This window comes from Sander lucioperca, chromosome 7 (assembly GCF_008315115.2).
Source record: "Sander lucioperca isolate FBNREF2018 chromosome 7, SLUC_FBN_1.2, whole genome shotgun sequence".
Classification (NCBI taxonomy): Eukaryota; Metazoa; Chordata; class Actinopteri; order Perciformes; family Percidae; genus Sander; species Sander lucioperca.
Genome location: NC_050179.1, coordinates 18,588,121 through 18,608,082, shown reverse-complemented (window position 1 = coordinate 18,608,082; position 19,962 = coordinate 18,588,121). Strand labels below are relative to the sequence as shown.

At 39.9% G+C, this 19,962-nt stretch overlaps 1 protein-coding gene and 1 long non-coding RNA gene across 15 annotated transcripts in view; one reads left to right on the top strand and one right to left on the bottom strand.

Moving 5' to 3' along the window:
• ppip5k1b (diphosphoinositol pentakisphosphate kinase 1b) overlaps nt 1–18,147 on the top strand; it is a 67,186-nt gene extending 49,039 nt beyond the window's left edge. For 5 of the 14 annotated variants that reach the window (XM_036003080.1, XM_036003078.1, XM_036003079.1 and 2 more), the window contains 6 exons: nt 3,046–3,195; nt 5,607–5,669; nt 11,857–12,042; nt 15,082–15,219; nt 16,171–16,284; nt 18,046–18,147. In XM_036003080.1, the coding sequence (XP_035858973.1) occupies nt 3,046–3,195; nt 5,607–5,669; nt 11,857–12,042; nt 15,082–15,219; nt 16,171–16,284; nt 18,046–18,137 (743 nt within the window). In that variant the 3' untranslated portion in view covers nt 18,138–18,147. Of the gene's footprint in view, nt 1–3,045; nt 3,196–3,446; nt 4,876–4,965; nt 5,049–5,606; nt 5,670–11,856; nt 12,043–15,081; nt 15,220–16,170; nt 16,285–18,045 lie in introns of those variants that run through there. The other 9 variants (XM_036003081.1, XM_036003083.1, XM_036003089.1 and 6 more) reach the window with 6 other exon arrangements.
• On the bottom strand, nt 1,365–18,700 carry LOC118495434. Its single transcript, XR_004897846.1, has 3 exons — nt 18,565–18,700; nt 4,876–4,878; nt 1,365–1,374 (listed from the first exon to the last, which is right to left on the bottom strand). It is a non-coding gene; the product is annotated as an uncharacterized LOC118495434 (long non-coding RNA).
• Between the last annotated feature and the right edge of the window lie 1,262 nt (nt 18,701–19,962).

The window sequence follows — 19,962 nt, the reverse complement described above, 5'->3', positions numbered from 1 at the left end:
TTCTGACATTCACACAGCTTCCACCTTAGCGTAGCTTAGCAGCAGCCAAAGAGGATCAGACTCAAAACTATGCAGGCGCGAGGTCAGCGGGGAGACTTACATTCACAGCCAACTGCAGGATCTCTGGTGTCGCATAGTGTTTAGAGACGTATCGATATCCCTGCTGGGTGATAAAGTGACAACATAGGGGACATACTGTAGGTGTTTTTATCTCGTATTTCTGAGGTCTGTACAGGAAACAAACCAAACTTCTGAAGAAGTATATATTATTGCAGAACAAACTTTGAAATATAACCAGTGTCCTGATTCCATACTGCACACTAATTGTAGACTGTAGTCTGTACTGTATACTAACTGACAATGTGAAAGCAATAGATTTTATACAGTTATATTGTTTTTCAAGATCAGTTTATTTAATTTTTTTGCAGTTGTTAGAAGCTCCTCCATTTCTTTTGTGCATTGCATCCTGGTACAATAATGTACATGAACAGCAGACTTAAAATTCAAGCATTTTTTGTGTAAACATGACACACACTCAAAATAGATTTAGTTGTTACCAGACAGCGACAGTGACAGGTGTCTTGTTTGATATATTTATGCAGGTTGTAATCCTGAAAACAAAAGAAAAAATATGGTTATAATGCTAGAAATTGTAATAGCAGCAAAAGATAAACAACACATTAAAGTTATATAAATTCATATCATTGTGTTTGAAAAAATAAGCTCATGCACATTGCACACAGTGAGATTATAGCGGTATTATCTTGCACACCTGATGTGCCCATTAGGTTTTGAATTGATTTTTAGAGCACTCCAAAGAAATACAAATAAAGACAATTTTTTTATTTATTTAATTTTAACCAAGCAATAACTTTTAAGATAATTTGTTCGTCTTATTGCAGGAATTGTCATTAAAGAATAGTCTTTTTTAAATCACTATCCTTATAAAGGGTGGTATATAGTTGAAGTTTGTACTATGTACAATGTGTAGATATGAGGGTCTCCTTCATCAGCAGCTGTATGGTACGGTGCATGCTCCGCAGTCTAACTAGGTTTTTATAGCTGTCTTAACTTTTAAACTAGATAAAACAAACCCATGATCAATAACACATTGTTCTATATTGCCCCCAATATGGTTTTTGGTCTCATCCTCCTGCAGAACCATTTTTGGTGCTACAATAAACCCCCTTAAGTTAAATGTTTGGGTATTTCTTCTTGACCCCCTATCATGGTACACATAAAATGCCCTACAATGTTCCAAATAAGCTGTCTCTTTAAGGACCTCTATGGGGCCCCCCTAATGAAAGACCCATTAGAGGAATCTTGTTTTGCTGTGTGTACACTTTCCAAGGGCATGCAACCTCCAACAACGTGCTAGCATGGTGACACTCAAGCATGAAAGCCCCGTCGTCTAAATCAAGAGGTGTGGAGAAACCCATGACTGTGAGAACAGGGAGTAAAGTCACTTTGTGGAAACAATTTCTGTCACATGTGCTTCACTGGGAGTTTCAAACCTCTGTATTGCACTCAGCTATATTAAACTGCTGCAGTGCAGTTTATCTCCTTTCTTTGCACAATTAAGACCTAAAAGATGCAATAAACTAAATGGATATGTGGCAGAGAGGAAAGAAGCTTATTATAAGTCATTTTCTAATAAAAATAAAAAAAATAAAAATCTCAGATGCAATCAAGTATAATCATGAACATCAAGTAGACAAGACAATGCAAACAAGAGCAGTTACAAGTATAACAGTGCAGTAGGGGTGTCTTGCTTCTCCCTAAATGTGTTAATCATCCTTTCACTCAGTGCCTAATTATCACAAGTCTGAAAGCAGCAGTTGGTTCTGTGTCCACGCAACATTAGAGGGGCTCCACCTAAAGCCTCTGGGTGAGTTATGTATAGTAAGTCTGACGCTGCTGAGTGATCCCTCCCTGTTCATCACCAACACCAGCGGCACCGACTGCACAGGTCGCTGACAAGAGCAGCAGGTGTCAGAGCTGACCTCTTTTAGTGATCTGCTTCTCATACCTTCATACTGTTTATAGAACAAAGGAATGAGGCGTAGACGCCTTTTACATTTATTTTTTTTCCTGCAATTCCAAAGACAATATGTCCTCTTCTGTGTGGTCTATAAACTCAATATTGTTTAAAATATTAAAATAAAAAACATGATACATTTATGAGCATTGGCTGTTGCAACTTCAAAGGGTTTATGCACAGCAGGGTTCTGAAACAATCCCTTTTCCTCATTCAGTCTGTTTGTCATGCCGCTGCTGCTTTTTGCATACAAAACACATTTTTATACATCTTTATGTACTTGTTTTATTCACTGTTAGTCTTGTTTACACACATGCACATACTTGGGGCTGGGTACCAAACTTCAATACTTTTATGCACCCACCTAATAGCCTCCAAAGTATTGAGTATGTTTGAGTAAATTTCAATACCTAAGGAGTATCTCGTCAGTGAGCCAGTAAGCATGGAGCATGCTTTACCAAGATCTAATAATGCTAGTGACGCATAATAATGGCTGTCTAATGTTACACGTCGTAGAGGCATGCAGGAAAAACCCTACGTTACGCACAGCGATGCAGCTCACATGTGTGTTGAAAGGCATGACTACATTGATTGTTACATAGGTGTAAAGGAGCTGGAAAAAAAAACCCTAGTATTTCGAAGATCCGGTATTGAATTGACTATCGGTATTAAAAGTTTTTGAATAATACCCAGCCCTACACATATGTTATGCACAGTTCATATATATGCAGTCACTGTTGTGAAAACCTTAAAGCTTGCATGTTATCATTTCCAGGAACAAATAGCCGCTTTGTTTTCAGATTGTCCATGAAACAATTTTTAATTTATCATAAACTGAAAATCATCCAAACTGTAGCTACAGGGTTTTCACACACAGTACATCCTTTGAAATGTACACACACTAATGCCAGACTCTCCTAATAGCATCAGTTTGTTATTAATAATGGCATGGTGTGTAATAAAAACTCACCCTGCACACCTTCCTCCCCCGGCTCCTCCTCACACAGGGTCGCTCTGCTCTGGCCTCTTCAGTGCCTCCGCCCTTGGGGTGTCCTGTAGCGCCCCCAACCTGCGAGACTACGTACGCACGCACCACCACCTCCACCGAAAACCACCTCTGTCCCCCGGCAGTCTGCCGTGCCAGATTAGCATGTTCGGTATGTTCACACCACTGTCTGTCCTCCTCCACAATGCGGGTCTTTTCATCTCTATCTTTTTTTGAGAAAGTCTTCAAACTCTTTCTGGCTTAGAATATCTTATTTTATTGTTCTACTTTTCACTCCTTAAGCTTTAGACACTTGTCCATTTTTTTTTTTTTATTAAAGCTCCCTGCTTTCTTTTGCTACCTTTCCCAAACCAACAATTTCAATCTGTTGCATCACATTTCTTGGGTGATTTTACTTTGCAGTGTACTGCAGGGCACTGATTTGACGGCAGAGTGATAGGCTGTGCAGCCAATGCTGAGCACGCAACCTGACACTGGACTGGACTATGTCATGTACCACAACTATCGGTGATCAATGTTCTCCCAGATCAGCATGTCCACTTACTGATACGCTTACTTACACGGCTGTCTGCTTGGGTTTGAGCGTGTAGAAATTCTCTCTATCTCGCTCTCTCTGTGCATGTTGTTTTGCAGTGCTACCATATCCTCTCTCAGGGGATTTCATTTCTTAATCCACCGTAAAGTAGTTTTTGTGTTTGGAAGCCAGAAGTCTGGCTTTTTTCATTAATCACAATTTACGGTAATCCTTACATTAAGAAACTCAGCCTGTTATTTGGAAAAGATATATTTTCAAGACCCAATAATCCACCTTTAAATAATTCCCAGTCCCAGTTCTCCCTCCCCACCCTTTTCCCCTCAGTCTCATATTGGAAATGGTGAGTACAAGCAAGCTGTTTTTACAGCCACCAGGGGTCCTTATAGCAGGTTCAATTATCCCAAACATCTGGATTTGATATCATTTTCATGGTCACAGCTGCTTTAGTTATATATATTTGTGTCACATTTTCAAAGCTATGTCACATCCTCGGGTTAAATCAGCAGCAGATAATTCTACTCTACACAAACTGCAGGAATATATTGTTTCCCCCCACTGCAGGTTTTAAACACAGGAAACTGAGCTGTTCAGTTTATCCACCAGGTGTCACTCTGACTGCAAGGCTACACACTGCCAGGAGCAAACCGATGCTTTCCTCTCGCAAATTCTGTTACATCATGTTTTCCTCTCTGAGAGACGGGAGGGTTTGGACTGACGTCAATGCTGCTCATTGAAGGGAAGCGAGCGCTGCATCAGAACAACAGATTATTCTGTTAACGGGAAATGTGAATGGAAGTGTACTGGTTTGAACTCAGACCTTAAAACAATCAGTGTTGGTGAGGAGTGTACTTTAGAGCAACCTTTATTGTCTCATGTACCCCCACAGCAGATGAGTTCAAATACCCCTTCATCAACACCACCCGTCATGTTCCAAATGTGTTCTTTTGAATGGATTTAAAACTTGATGTAATTTACCACTATTAATTATATAAAATTGGATATTCTTACAATGATTTAGTGATCTTGGATCCTGGAAAAGAGATCAAGCCTAAACTTCTGTTTTTTATCCCCATTAGGTTTGGTCAAGTTTGCATTGCTATTATTACTGTACCACTTAAAGTTGCAGAAGCTCGTTGTTTCAACTGCAGTTCTCTTCAAATGTACGGAGCATTTTGACATCTTTCAGCTGATTGTTTAGCTGTCCAGCCGCAACTTTACTGTTCTGGTTCACACTCACCGCTCTCATAGCATTGTTTCAGCAGCAGGCAGCTTTTCTCAGCGAAAAGCTGTAAAAACCCTCTGTACACTACCTGCTCGGCACCAAACAGCAGACAGACACAGTAAGCAACTAGCTGGTGAACATGGTGGAGCTTTTAGCAGCTATAGAGCCAGATAGGAGTTGGTAGAGTTCAAAACCAGAGCTAAAAGAGAGTCAATATTGATTGGACCTATATTGGTATGGATTAAACAAACGAGAAATACTGTGTACAAGTAGGCACATTTAGTTACATTTGGACAGGCTAGCTGTTCCCCCCTGTGTTAAGTCTTTATGCTAAGCTAACCTGCTGGTGTATGTAACTTCATATTTACTGTACAGACATGAGAGTAATATTGATCTTCTCTTCTAAATCTTGGAAAGAAAGTGAATATTTGCAATAAGTCAACAGCCAAGGAAAGGAAGAATCAGGAAGTTGGATTCACAGTTCACAGTTAAATGCCTTTTATATCTATATATATAAAGTCCAACATCACTCCTCCTGCATGTTTACTATTCAGCCAAAGATTCATAATTTACACCATCCACTCCACAGCCTCTCCACTCACTTTCACTGATAGCCTCTTTGTTTATTCAGAGATGTGTTGGTTGGCAGACAGCTATTGATGAATCAACTGGCCAACTCTTTTTCTCTCTCATTCTGTTTTTCTCTCCTTTTTTTTCTCATGTGAAAACGCATCACTGGCAAACAGGCAGACACAGGTACCAGCAGCAGACCCAGTAATACCAGTTACCTTTCTTATCTCCTCAGAGCTGTTCTCTATGCCGCCAGTAAAGAGATTTTCTGTGTCGTTTGCCAGGCATCCGACTAATGGTATGTCTGCTTTTATTCAAGTTTATTTCGACACTCCTCCAGTTTTTCCTGTTATCTTGCATGGCCTTTTTGTGGGAAAACATTTCCTGTGTTTTCTATTTTTGGGGGTTTGACGTTTGGCTGCGTTAATTACATTAAACGTCTCCAAGATTTAAAAAAAAGAAAAGAAAATACATTTTAAAAAGCTTCTGTTTCACCACACACCCTCGGTGTTTGTTGTACCTTGTGTTGTTTTCGGCCCTCACCTCTAACACCACCTGCTCTGCCTGCAATTGTTTAATTTGCCTCTCTGATCCTGCTGTTCTTCACAGGATAGATGTGTGTGCCTTATGTGGAATATATCTCCTGCCTCAGATATAATTCCATGTGCAGATAATCTGTGCACACATCATAATATCGTCCTCAGCTGCACTTTTTCTTCATTTCAAATCATTTAGTCTGTTCATTTCTTAGTTTGGGCTATAAAAACTAAAATTCACTTCTGACAGCATCACTCTTGGTGTGGTCAGAAATATTGCACTTGTAACCACACTCAACAGTGACGTCACGGTGTACTGACACACCCTGGAGTACACTTCTACTTCACTGCAGCAAGGTGAGAAGTTAAACCAGGAGGTCAGCAAAAACAAGTTTTTCAGTGGATGTTAAGTTGCTTTTGTGAGTCGCTCTCCAACATGTGAATGAGGAGCTCCTCACAAAATCAGGCAGCAAGATGTGTATATATGTGATTTTGTTTCTTCATACATTTGTTGGATGGCAGCTCTGTAGCTACACTCAACAAAAGAACAGAACAAAGAAGTGGTTAACTGGATGTTTTTATCACTTTGGACCATAAAAACCTTTTTTTGTATCACACAAGTTTAGTTTGCTTTGCAGTTTCATTTTATTTTTTTCATCAAATTAGTGCTACTTTACAAGCACTTGTAAGACAATCTCCAAAAAATGAATCGTCCACTAGTTTGACAGAGTTTTGACAATATAATCATAAATGCCCGAAACTTTCCCATTGTGTGCTTTTGCTGCTATTCTTTGTTTTATATCTTTGTAAATGAATATCAGTGGGTTTTGGACTGTTGGTTGGACAAATCAAGACAGGACGTCTGACTCCAGGACCTTTTTAAAATGGGCATTTACAGATATATTCATATCATATATTCATTATTAATGAAAATAATCATTAGTTGCAGCCTAATAATACAAAGATCCTTCTTGTCCTTTAAAATGCTACTTGATGGCAAGTGTTTGTTTGACCTGTTGGTTGACAGTTATTCCCTGGTAAAGCCAAACTGTGCATGCTCACTGCCTACAGTAAGTAAGAAAGGTTCAGCAGCATCGACAGATACAGTTTGCTGCTTTCTGTCTCTAACATTGTCGAGTCTGTTTGTGTAAGTTGTCTTCGGTGTCAGTCATTGGTGAGTAGCCACTGGCTCGATGCAAAGTATTCCTTTGGAAACAGCAACTGTTGGGAATTAATGAGATTTCCTCCTCAGTTCTTCGCTCGATGGTGTTTTTTGCCTCCAACGACGCCTTCCAGGCAGCTAACCCTAACCTTAACCCTAAACATAACCATTGCCGCGCTGCCTGGGAGGAGACGTTGGGGCAAAAAACACCAAACACCCAGTTCTTCTTTTCTGAAAAGATAATTTTTCATTGTTAAAGCTGCAATATGATAAAATTAGCTCTTTCTTTTAATGTTTTTGAGGCAGTTTTTTACCACCATTGTGTATCAGGGGGGGCGGGATCTTCCCCACTGTCTCTTATAGACTCAGAAGGGGCAAATTAAATGCCACAGCACAGAACTGAATACAAGTCCTGTACGGTTATTTGGATATGACTGAATGGTATTTAGGATTTTGATCACAGGCTCAGAAATGGCCCAGCGTGTGTTGGCGGCCTGTAAAGTGCCGTCTGTACAAGAGAAATTGCATATCTTCGAAGCACCAGGATTATCTGACGTGTTGATTCAGAATGACAAGCAGAGTCGGTGTGATTCAGAAGTCTGATATGATGTTGACAAGTGTTTGGGTTTGCACAGACCACTGAAAACCACAGAGTGTTTTGCTCCAGTTTGGACTGTTGTAGCCTCCTGTGCGTCGAGTACATATTTGGTTGGATTTGGCTTAGTATTTAGTATGTTTAAGAACTTAGAAAGTAATAAGTAATAACATTTTATTTTTGTGATGTCCACACTTTAATAAGAAAAAAGAATTATTACAATATATAAGTCATGTTTGTTATTGTTTAAACAAGTTTGTTTTTATATCCCAACACATTTAACATACTTATTCAAGCTGGTTTTCTTCAGCTTTGTTTCTATAGTTAGTTTTTTTTAAATAGTCTATTTTTAAATTCTGTGACCTGCAGCTAAAGTTTTTTTTACTTCTTTTTGTATGTTTTTTGATTGTTATTAAAAGATAATGATGATATTCACTTGAAAAGAGTGTAGTTTAATATCAGAATGTCTTTTATATACACATAAAGAGAATTATGGCTGGAGAAGTAAAACTCAATGTGTACATTTTAATAACAGTTTCATCTATGGGAGGCTTTGGTTGATACACAGTAAAACAATTTTTAGAACATGTTCAATTCTATATTTTTCTTTAGATTGAGTCATAAATCAGTCAGGTGATTAAAGTTGAACCTGAACTCAGATATGTGGTTGAGTTTGTGCAGCAAATATGGACATTATTGATGGAGAAAAATGTAGAGAATACCTTTTTTTTTAATCCATTTTATTTCTAGTTATTACCTTGCCGAGTATGTGAAAACCTGTTGTCCTCACTGAGGAAAGTTAGCAACGTAGCACTGATTAACTACCCATTATGATGCTCAGTGGAGAAAAGAGCCATCACAACAGTCTTTTCTCTCTCATAACTTTATTAGACGAAATATCGTATGGCACAGTGTACTGGAGAGAAAGCAAAATGTGTTCTGTGTGAGTTTTTATGCAGTAGTTGAGCAACAGCCGTGACTTTGTGATTAGTTCTTCATTAATCAAATATTAGAAGATATTATTAGAGTTGTGCTCACTCAGTCTTGCACTGTTTTCTTTGAGCCATTGCTTTTTTTGTAGTCGTGAGCAAGGCAGGGCCGGTTTACTTACTTACTTACTGCCCATTATGCCTGTTGGCATGTAGGGCAGCAACAAAGGATTTCCACTCTTGTCTGTTTTGGCCAGTGTCTTTATAGAGCCCCAGGTGTGATGTAGGGTCTTCAGCTCTCCCTCCACCATCCTGCGCCAGGTATTCTTGGGTCGGCCTCTTTTACGTTTGCCATCTGTTGTCAGAGTGAAGGGCAGTTCGTGTGATGTTTTCTTGCTCTCTACTTATTACATGTCCAATCCATTTCCATCGCCTTCTCATAATGATGGTAGTCATGTTTAAACTGGCTGAGTAGAAGTTGATTGGAGATGGTGTTGGGCCAGAATATTCTCTTTATTTTACGTAGGCTTTTGGTGTGGAAGGTCGACAGTTTGTGGAGATTGCTTTCAGTTGTTCGCCAGCACTCAGAGCTGTATAGCAGGGTAGACAGGATACAGCTCTGGTACAGTCTCAGCTTGGTGTTGGTGCTGTACTGGGCAGACTTCCAGACGTTGTTTAGTCTCTGTAAGGTGTTTCGGGTCTGCTGAGTCGGCTTGTGATGACGTTGCCTGCTCCTCCATCATGGCTGACAATGCTGCCTAGGTAAGTGAAATGGTTGGTCATGGGTAGTGGGAGGTTTGGGATGTTTAGCATCAGCAGGGCCGGTTTAACCAACTAGAAAAATGATCTGTGGGGGTTTGTGTTACCTTCATTAAGCACTGTTTTATTATCACTAAAATCTGCAGCTTCACAGAGCTTTACATGAAGTTTCAGCTCATTGTTTAGCTGTCTGGCCTGATAGCGTCAATTTCTGTTGCAACAGGCAGCTGTTTTCAGTGAAAAAGCTCTTAAATCGACTGCACACTACCTGCGTAACACCAAACAATAGACACACGTAGTTAGAGACTAGCTAGTGAACATAGTGGAACATTTAGCCACTAAAAGTGCCACATATTTCCCTCTGGAGAACCAATCTACAAGATTGTGAATATTCGACTAGCATTTATAAATTGGACAGAAACATGTTTCTCAGTAACTGCAGGATGTTTAAATAAGCAACTGTTTGCCAACAGGTTCACCATTTCAACCTTAAAGGTGATGACATGTTGATGTTGACTGCTTGTTTCTGCTGGCCCCAAGTGGCCAAAAAAAAATCTGTTATTCAAGATTGTAATGCCCCATTCAGGCGATAATGTGCTTTAGTGTTGCACACTGTGTTACCAACCAAACCTCCTGAGAGAGTTTAGGGCTCCAGGGAAGTTGCCTAATTTGCACAGTTGGTAGTCCAGTTTTTTCAGAAAGTCATGGTTTGAATTAGAGCCTGACCAATATATCGGCGGGCCGATATTAGGCATTTCTATTGGTATCAGCATTTATAATGGCTGATAAATTATTACTTTTTTAAATTTATTTTTTATCAGAATTATTTATAATGACAAATAAATGATTCTGATAAATGAATATTTAAAAAATAAAATAAAAACGGACGAAACACCCTTCAACCATGTTATGAGTGCGTCCATCAAACCTTTGTTCAAAGGACTTCAAGTTTCATATCTTAAAGGAACATGCCGACTAATTGGGACTTTAGCTTATTCACCGTAACCCCCAGAGTTAGATAAGTCCATACATACCCTTCTCATCTCCGTGCATGTTGTAGCTCTTTCCGACAGGTCCACCGGTAGCTTAGCCTAGCACGGATCCTGAAGGTAACTGGTTCCAACTAGCCTACTGCTCCCAATAAGTGACAAAATAACGCCAACATGTTCCTATTTACATGTTGTGATTTGTATAGTCACAGTGTGTACAAATAACAAGGTCACATGAGACACAGACATCTTCTAACCGTATATAAACTGGGAACTATATTCTCAGAAAGGCGAAGCACTGCTACTTCTGCTACTTGGGCGGAGTGATATGCTTGCACCTGAGAAGCACCGGACAGAGAGTAGAAATGCTTCACTTTTCTGAGACTATAGTTCCCAGTTTATATACTGTTAGAAGATGGCTGTGTCTCATGTGACCTTGTTATTTGTACATGCGATGACTATACACATCACAACATGTAAATAGGAACATGTTGGCGTTATTTTGTCACTTATTCGGAGCAGTAGGCTAGTTGGAACCAGTTACCTTCAGGATCCGTGCTAGGCTAAGCTACCGGTGGAGCCGTCAGAAAGAGCTACAACGCGCACGGAGATGAGAAGGGTATGTATGGACTTATCTAACTCTGGGGGTTACGGTGAATAAGCTAAAGTCCTAGTTTCACGAAATAAAAAAAAAGTTACATGCAAAATGTAGACTGATGAGTCAAGTTTCACGAAATAAAAAAAAAGTTACATGCAAAATGTAGACTGATGAGTCAAGTTTCTTGATTTGGAAAAAGAAATCATTAAAAAACCGACAACGTGAATTAGTCCTAGCTAATAAGTCGGCGTGTTCCTTTAAGTTTGTATTTTTATCCATTTTATTTATCAGAACTTTAATATATTTTGATGTTCCTCTGTTCTGTTGTGACAATAAAACAAACAAGTTTATTTTTAAACCGCATTATCATATTATTTTAGTGAGGACTTGTAAATAACTACAAATAACTAATGTTAGGGAAATCTGTTTATGTTTTGTTACGTGTTTCTGGATTTTTTTTTTAAATATATGTTGGCCGATATATCGGAATATCGGATTTTTAAATCACCAAATATTTGTATCGTATCGGCCTTAAAAATCCTTATCAGTCGGGCTCTAGTTTGAATGCCGTAAATCTTAAATGCACAATCTTTATTTGAGAGAGTGGCCGGTCGCAGTGCATTTTTATCTCCATACCCAGAGTGGTTTATAGAAAAAAATCACATGTTTTGTAAAGTAGATCTGTGTCTCTGATAGCGTCTCTCATACAACAGTTGGTCTGCTTCAGTCATACCTAAAAGGTCAAGACAGGTATTGATCAAATGAAGCCAGAGATTGGATCTGAATAAACCTTCTATGATGAATTTCTCAGCTCTACAAATCTTTAGCTCTGTGCCTATATGTTGCACAGCTCCTATCACTCCTCCTCCACTGTACTTTTCTTTTCCTCTCTACCTGCTCTGCCTCTCGTCCCTCAGAGCCCTCAGACGAGCTCCATGTAGTCCAGCTGCTGGGGGGGCTTCCCGCTGAGCCGGCCCTGCTGGGGTTTGCCCCTCTGGCTGTGGACGGGGCCATAGCCCACCACCTGTGCCACTGTCCCTACCACCTCCCGCTCCTCAAGAGCTGGCTGATGTCTGGTCAGGAGCTCCCAGAATCCCTCCACGGTCAGCCGCTGTAGACCCCTCTCACTTCCTTTGTCCCCGTTCAGCCAGTGTTGGAGCAAGTTGGATGCTGTTAATGCCAGTTGAGCTTTGCATCTACTGTAGTTCAGTGCTTTTTCAGTCTGGTTTTCCTTCTGTGCATTCATCCCTTTTCCTTTTCTTTTTGTCACATCTGCAGCCCTGCTCCATTTCATGCCCAACTGTAAATGTGTTTCTATTTTTCTGTTATTTTGCATGCATTTCTACATGCATGCTGGGTGGACACTTGAAGACCAGCCACACAAACACTTCTGTGGAAGAGTTTTAGGCTTGTCTAACTGCATTGTGTGCGTGCTCCATCCTGAGTTTATAGAGAAAATGACATTAAAACTGGCCATTTGTTCAATAATGAGCTCTGTCTGTACAGTCAGCTGTTGGTGGCACAAATTATATATCGACACCACCCATTGCAGAATATGTTTCCTGGCCAGGTGGCAGATATTTGAGCGTCTGTTGAACGATTTGGGTCATCATCTCATCCCTCATTTTAATTGGCTAATTAAGTGGTGGACGGTTCACAAACTGCTGATTTTGTAGAGTGTTTCTGGAGCACGTCTGGGCACGTTGCATCACCTTAATTATTCTTTGCAGTCAGCAGTGACGACTGTCAGTAATAACGTACAGACTTTTTATTTGATTGAGATTTTTTGGCTTTGTCACATTTTATGACTTGTTTTTTTGATCTGTTAAATATCACTGTCCTCCTGTCTTTGTGTTCACCTGGGTTAGTAGATGGTTGAGTGAATGGTGCAGAGTAGCATCAGTGTTTTCTGCTCCCACTGTATCTGGTGTGTGAGCTGAATTTCAAATCCACACGGAAAGGCTGCAGCAGGATAGGGAGGAGGAAGAGTAAAGATAAATGCCATCGTAATTTATTTTTATACATTCCACCTAACAGCTTTATTAGACAGAGTACAGTAAGGACAGAACGAACAGATGGACGTGAGGATAAATGTCATGTAGCGAACATACGATACACATCTTGAGCCACCAAAACCCTTCCTCCTGAGGCTTTGTGTCATCAGTTTAAGCCAAGCAGGCATTATTTTCCTTCTGTCTTCAAAGCTTTGGCAGGAAAACATTTTCTTGTTGAACAGCGATCCTCTTACCTTGGTGTAATAAATAAAGCTACGTTGGCCAACATCCAGTGAGGAAACAATTTGATGATTAATGGAAGAATATACAGTCTAAAGTGTCTAAGTGTTAAATCAGCTGGCTGTGATGTATCCTGCTTTTCCACTCCTGTTGTTCTTTTTGTTGTGGTGTATATCAGATAATTGGCCAAAGAAATGTCATGTCGAGATGTAAAATGGAGTGACAGCAGAAACGACTAACTGTGAACAGATTTTGATAACCTTTCGTGTCATGTTCTGCACATGAATGATCCCATGAAAAACATTAACGTTGAGAAACTCCACTAAAACTTAGATGTGAAAATTATCAACAGGGGAAATTCTCTTGTTGGCCCCTCAGGGCCTCGAATGGTTCCCGTCCATTAAGTGCTGGCTGCAGTTTGTTCCGCTTGTGTCGTTTATAGTTTTAGGGAGTAGCCCTGGAAAAATCTGTAGTCATACACATTAGTCATGAATAAATGCAAGGCTGACCAGCATGCTCTCTGGGGATATGGATGTGCTGCTTCAACCTCCATCCATTCCCCTTTTCTGTTTCATGGAATCACTTCTTCATAGAGTTCTTTGATGGTGCTGCACTGAATAACACTGGATTGTATTTGCTGTAAGTTTGTGTGTAAAAGTCAGCTTGCCATGGCACAGTTGTGTTTGTGTTTAGAAGTTTCTCAGCACATACACATCATTTTATGAAAGGAAAATATGCAGTACATGAATAAATTCATCTATCCATACATACTTCTGCCAGCTCAAAATAAAACTGGATAAAAGGAATTAATAAATATGGGATAAGGATAAATATGTACAACAGGATTGATTGCAAACTCAAAACTGTCACATATGAATCATACACAGTATAACACTGCACCAAGGATTTATTTTATTTAAATCTACCTTGGGTTGTGGTCAATTCATTAATGATCAAAAATAGAAGAAAAAAAACTATTGCAACACAATTGACCATCAAGGAGAAATCGTCTTTGTCACCAACCCCATCATTAATGTTAAATTGTCAAAGTCCAATTCAACTCTCTGTCTTGCTCAAGGACACGTCAGCAGGCCAGATCATTTTTGTTATGTGGCTTGTTTTGCATTCCTCTTGCTCTTTGGATCAACCTAAATTATTAATTAACTTTAAAAACTGTCTGGATCTGACTTTACCAGAGGAAGATATAAGGTGGAAATCTTGCCCTGTACAAATATTGCCTCTATTAAAAACATGATGATATATAAATGATATTTGGGCCATGTTATCAGTAAAGCTTCATACACACACCGTCTTTTTGTCTCTTGATGGTCTACTATTGTTGGCAGCACCTCTTATCACCTAGGTAGGTTTATAGATTATTTGTATTTTGTATCCAACATTCCCTTAAAGAAAAAACATATTTAAGCATCAGCATGGAAACTAAAGTTGACAGCCACTCACTATGTGAATGTGCTTTTATTTTCACTCACCTGAATCAGAGTGAATTGATCCACGCCCTTTTATATACATTTATATGACAATTTCCCAGATGATCGTAACATCCTGCTTTTTATGGTCAAACTAACCAGATAAGGACATTAACATTAGTCATATTGCAGATTATAGTTTGTGGACATTCATTTTGGCTGGAAAAGTTTGTGCAGTGCAGCTGCTGTCGGAGGCCAGACAGTAGGTAGACTGTACCAGTCACTGTAACAAGCCACTAATTTCACATCTTACCGTAGCAGAAATAAAAGTCTGTAGGACTAGTTAATAAATACAATGTGAGGATGAGCAGACAAACAACATGCACAGAGAGCTATAATGTCACCTCTCCTCCTCTTCTTCCGTTGGATGGAGAAGTGGTACGACCGGCTGTGTTTCTGTCTCCCCTGTCTTGTGCTGCAGGGTTTGAAGGCTGCTCCATGGTGCCCTCTATCTACCCACTGGAGACACTGCACAACTCGCTCTCACTGAAGCAGGTGGACGAATTCCTCAACACGGTGTGTGCGAGCAGCAGCGAGGCCCACGCCAAAACCATGAAAGGTAGGCGTGCATAGTAAAGCAGCAATAACTAATATATAACCAACCAGTCTTTCTTTGTGTGGTTTAGTTCTCCACTAATTATGAAACGCAGACAAAAGCTTTGTTATGGAGAAAAACACAATGCAAGTTCCAGTGCAGCAAATATTTGATAAGTGATAGTTTGGATCTTTTGAAGTGGGGGTTGTATGAGGTACTTATCCATAGTCAGTGTATTAACTACAGTAGATGGTGGTCAACACGCCCCCAGTTTGGCAAAACAGGAGTACCAACATGGAAGCGAAGCAATGCACTGCTGTGGACGGGGGCACACAGCAAAACATATTTAGAATATTCATATCATCGCTTTACCTTGCTGTCAGACAGTCCTTTCCGACGGGGAACTGAAGTCGCTATCTATGTTCTCTTCAAATCCACCAGCCTCTTTCTTTTGACAAAAACAGTAATTTTCCTTCGCAGAACACGGGAGATGCTGGTCTACCACTGCCTCGATCGGTTAGTTTGTTATTGTGTGAGTTTGGTGTTTTGAAGGGTTAGTTTAATTTAACCAAAGTCACACAATAACACAAACAAACCAACCGATCGAGGCAGCAGAAGACCAGCAACTTCCATGTTCTGCGAGGGAAAGGGATAGCAGTGAAAATATCCTTCACATAACACACAAGAAAACCAAGAATAATTTTAAGGGCCGAAAGAAGAAATGATGAATGAATGGTCGTGGATTAGATAGATATGAGTACAAATCAACTTGTCCAATTTCTTTCTTTCTTTCTTTCTAAAATTGGGGGACTACAGTATGTGGAAAAAGGGCTACAATTCCTAAAATAGTGATCTGATCTGACCACATCAACTGGAGTATCTCAATAAAAACTATTAAAAATTGCACTGTGGTTCTATTAAGTAAACTGACATTTGTAAACTAGACTTAATGTGTTTTTTTTGTCTTGGCTCCAGCGCTGTCCAGCCTGTTTGACTCTCAGAGCCAGACGTCTCTCTACAGCCCTCAGCAGCCACTGTCCTCCTCTGGATCTGAAGCATCTCTTCGGCCACCAAGCCAGCCTCTATGGCGTGAGTGTTTTTTTAATGATTTTATGGCGTTACGCAATATGTACGCCCACTTTTATCTCCTCGGATAGAAGTCTGCATGTGAATGCAGTCATGAGGATTAGGAACAGAAATATCCCAGCTAAATCAAACTGTTACTACAATGGAAGGAAATAATGAGTCTGTTAGAATATATTTTTATCTTTATACATGGCATTTTGGGGTTTTGTGGATTGTATTTGTAAGCATTTGTTATAAAATAGGAATATAACACATTGATTGGAAGGACACTGGTTTTGAAGCCCCATTCTGGCTGGTATAAATAAAAATGTAATTCCCAAGAATCAATCTAAAAGTACTGCAGTCACTGCTCTGTGGCTATCCGTTTCATAGTCTGCCTTGAACAAGGCTTTTAATCATCAGTCCTGCCAGTGGAGCTCCCATGTGTGAAAATGAGTAACTGTACAAATGAGAAGATAGTGATGCTGAAAAAGGTCGTGCATGCTCAGGTTTAGGCCAAGAATGAAAGCTTTAATTGAATGATTCATTGTTTATCTAAATTGTTGGAGTTTTATGTTAACTAATTGAGGATAAAATCATTGTTTGACTACTACTCTGAACACCAACGTCAACAGCCATTTTACGTTCATATGGGTAAGAGCATCATCTAAAATGACTAAAATGTGCATATTAAATTTTATGAAGTTTCATGAACTGCCTGCATTCTTACAAAATGAGCTGTATTTTAGTAAACAAGCCCTCAAACTGTCATACGAGCTAAGTAACAGCAGAATGTAAATGTCTGGCAGGCCATCCTGTGGGATCAGTTCTTAAACGTATAACCTATAAAATTCAGCTCCTTCTTTTCTCTCCTCTTCATTTTCTTCTTCACTTCTTCTCTGTTTTACCCCCTGGGTGGTGAGGTGTTTAATGTAGCCCCTATTCTCAGTGTTGATTGATGAAGCATCTTTTGACTTATTTTCTCTTTTATCGCCCCTTTTTATCCACTACTTTTGTGTTTTAGTTACATTGTGCGCACTTTGGGTGGCTTTTTATCTCTCTGTCGATCTTATTCATCACACAGTGCACAAGCAGGGGTGCTGGAGGTTCCAGCTGGATGAATACGACATGTTCTGCTGGTTGTGTGACACTGTTTGTTCTCCCATTGGCTGTTGTCACAGGGCGGCTTATTAGCAAGTGCAGAGTCATTGAGGCTGTTGTATAACGACTGTGAAACATTTGTAGTCACTCTAGGGAGAGAACTTGAATTTCTTGCTACATGTGGGTTTAAAATGGCCTTAAATATTCGTGACTTCATGTTAAAGTGTACTGAAATTGATCTTCATCTTAAATCCTAAGTGTACATTGTAGTTACATTATTTATATACACATTGGCGTGCATGTGGCTAAATTTATGAAATCCCTAAAAACTTTTTTCATAAAGTTCTCCATGACAACAGAAGATGAAGCTGCAGGGGGATGACGCTGTTGCTTTCCTGTTTTTGTACTGCGGATCACTCCCCCTCTTTGTTCCGCTTGTGTCCCTCCACATGATGCACACACAGCAACGAATAGTACATGCTCAGACTGAGAGCGGCAAATAATGAGATTATTACTTGCATCATAGATTACGTTTTTAAAAATGTAGGATGTGTACCAAATAATGTATTTGTTCTCAGGTTAAGGGCAGTGCTGTTTGAACAATCTGTGCATATATGCATTAAGATCTTTTGTTTCTGAGCTACAAAGATATTTGACTGAATGATCTCTGTTTTTTTTTTAAAGATGGCAGTATCCCCTCCAGTGCTGTATCCAGTGCAGGCCCCTCCTCCCCGATCACAGAGAGCTCCGGCCTGAACTTCAGCTTCAGTGAGTAGACTCTGTCTGGAAAAAAAACACAAGGACTTCTGGGTATCTAAGGGCACGATCTGAAGACCTTGGTTTGTCCGTCTCTCCGGACTTTTATTCATTGTTTCCTCTGTCCTGCTCACATTCACACAAACACTGGAGAGATGCTGATTCTGGGGAGTGGCCACTCTACAATGTGTATTACAAACACTAAGACTGTAAATATAACCACTCAAACTGTACATGGACTCTTCAGCTGCACACATGTGATCACCACACCTTTTCCTGCTCCGTGAATAAGAGAAAACACTGGACCTTCAACAGTTTAACCTCGATCCTCCTCTTCAGTTTGTCGACACATTCATGAAACCAGCTTCAACTGTGTAGCAGTGAATCACGCCAACAGTCAGAGCAGTTGTGCCTTTAGTTTAATTTGAATGCTGCCCACGCTTAAACGTTTGTTTTTGTTGTTGTTTTTAGCCCACATGCTGTTTTGCAAAATTCTCACAAACCAGCTGCGTCATCTCTGACCTTAGACGTGTACGACTGAAATGCATTACAGACTGTGAGTCAAAGTGTCAACTGTAATTCTTTTGAAATATTTTTTCTTCTTCTCTACTGTTGTGCTGCAACCAATGTGGCTAGCCATTCACATCCCACCCTGAAACAAAACAGGCTGTTGTTTTTGAAATCCATGTAAAATGTACTAACATTACCTGTAACATAACATGTACTAACCAGTAGGCGATTTGAGGTGGGGGGTGCCATCCCTCTTGTTAGCCTGCAATCCCCTCTCTCCCTCCCCTAGTAGCGGAGAGAGAGAGAGAGAGAGAGAGAGAGAGAGTGCAGGGGCAGAGTGGTGGTATAAACAAATACAGAACCAAGAGTTGTTACGAACCGTGTTAAAAATTAAAAAATCGCCTACTGATTTGAACACTTTGACCTACAGTGTGTTTCAGCTACAAATGTCTGCACATAGGCTGAAAGTTAAAGCTTAAATAAATAGTCCCTTATTCCCTTTTTCTGCTGAGAGTTGGGCAAAGGCCGGCCACACACTGGCTGCGTGGCGTGTCCGTTTTTATTTCGGCTCCCATGTTAACAGGTTAGAGCTTGCACATTGCCTGCGTGACACGCACGTCTCAGGCGCGGCTCGAGCCGCGCCGAAAACGCGTGCGTGCTAGAAATAGAACCGACGCCTATTTTTCATGCGACACGCAAGCGTGTTGGAAGCGTTTCCAGGCAAAATAGAATAGGAAAATGTGTTTATATGTCATTTTGACACAAATACATGTTAATAAATGACATGTTGATGTTTGACAGTCTCGAGGTTTTGACATAAATGAAGATATAAATGTAAATGTAAAAACATGCAGCCTGGTCCTGTCCAAAGGTAACAAATGGGCACCTGTAATTAACACGCTTTATCTTGTTTGTCTAATTCGTACAAAAACCGAAGTGTAAAAACAACAACCCACTGTAAAACCACAGATTGTTTCCGACTATTTCTTGGCTGGGTGCTGTATCTTCACAAATTTCCATTTGTACACTATGGCTTTTGTTTGAATTGAACAAACGGGATACATATATAGTGTTAATTATTGAGATTTAGATGTGTCCGTAAGTAGATTTTGTTATCATTTGACAGGCTAGCTTTTTTTCAGTTTCCAATATTTGTGCTAAACTGACGGCTGCTGGATTTAACTTCATATTTAGCATATAGACAGAAAGTGGTATCAATCTTCTCATCTAACTCTTGGTAAGAAAGCAGATAAACATATTTCCTCAAAATGTCAATCTATTCCTTTAAGACTATGTTCACATTAGAAACCTAAGGATTGGAACTTATTCTGGGAA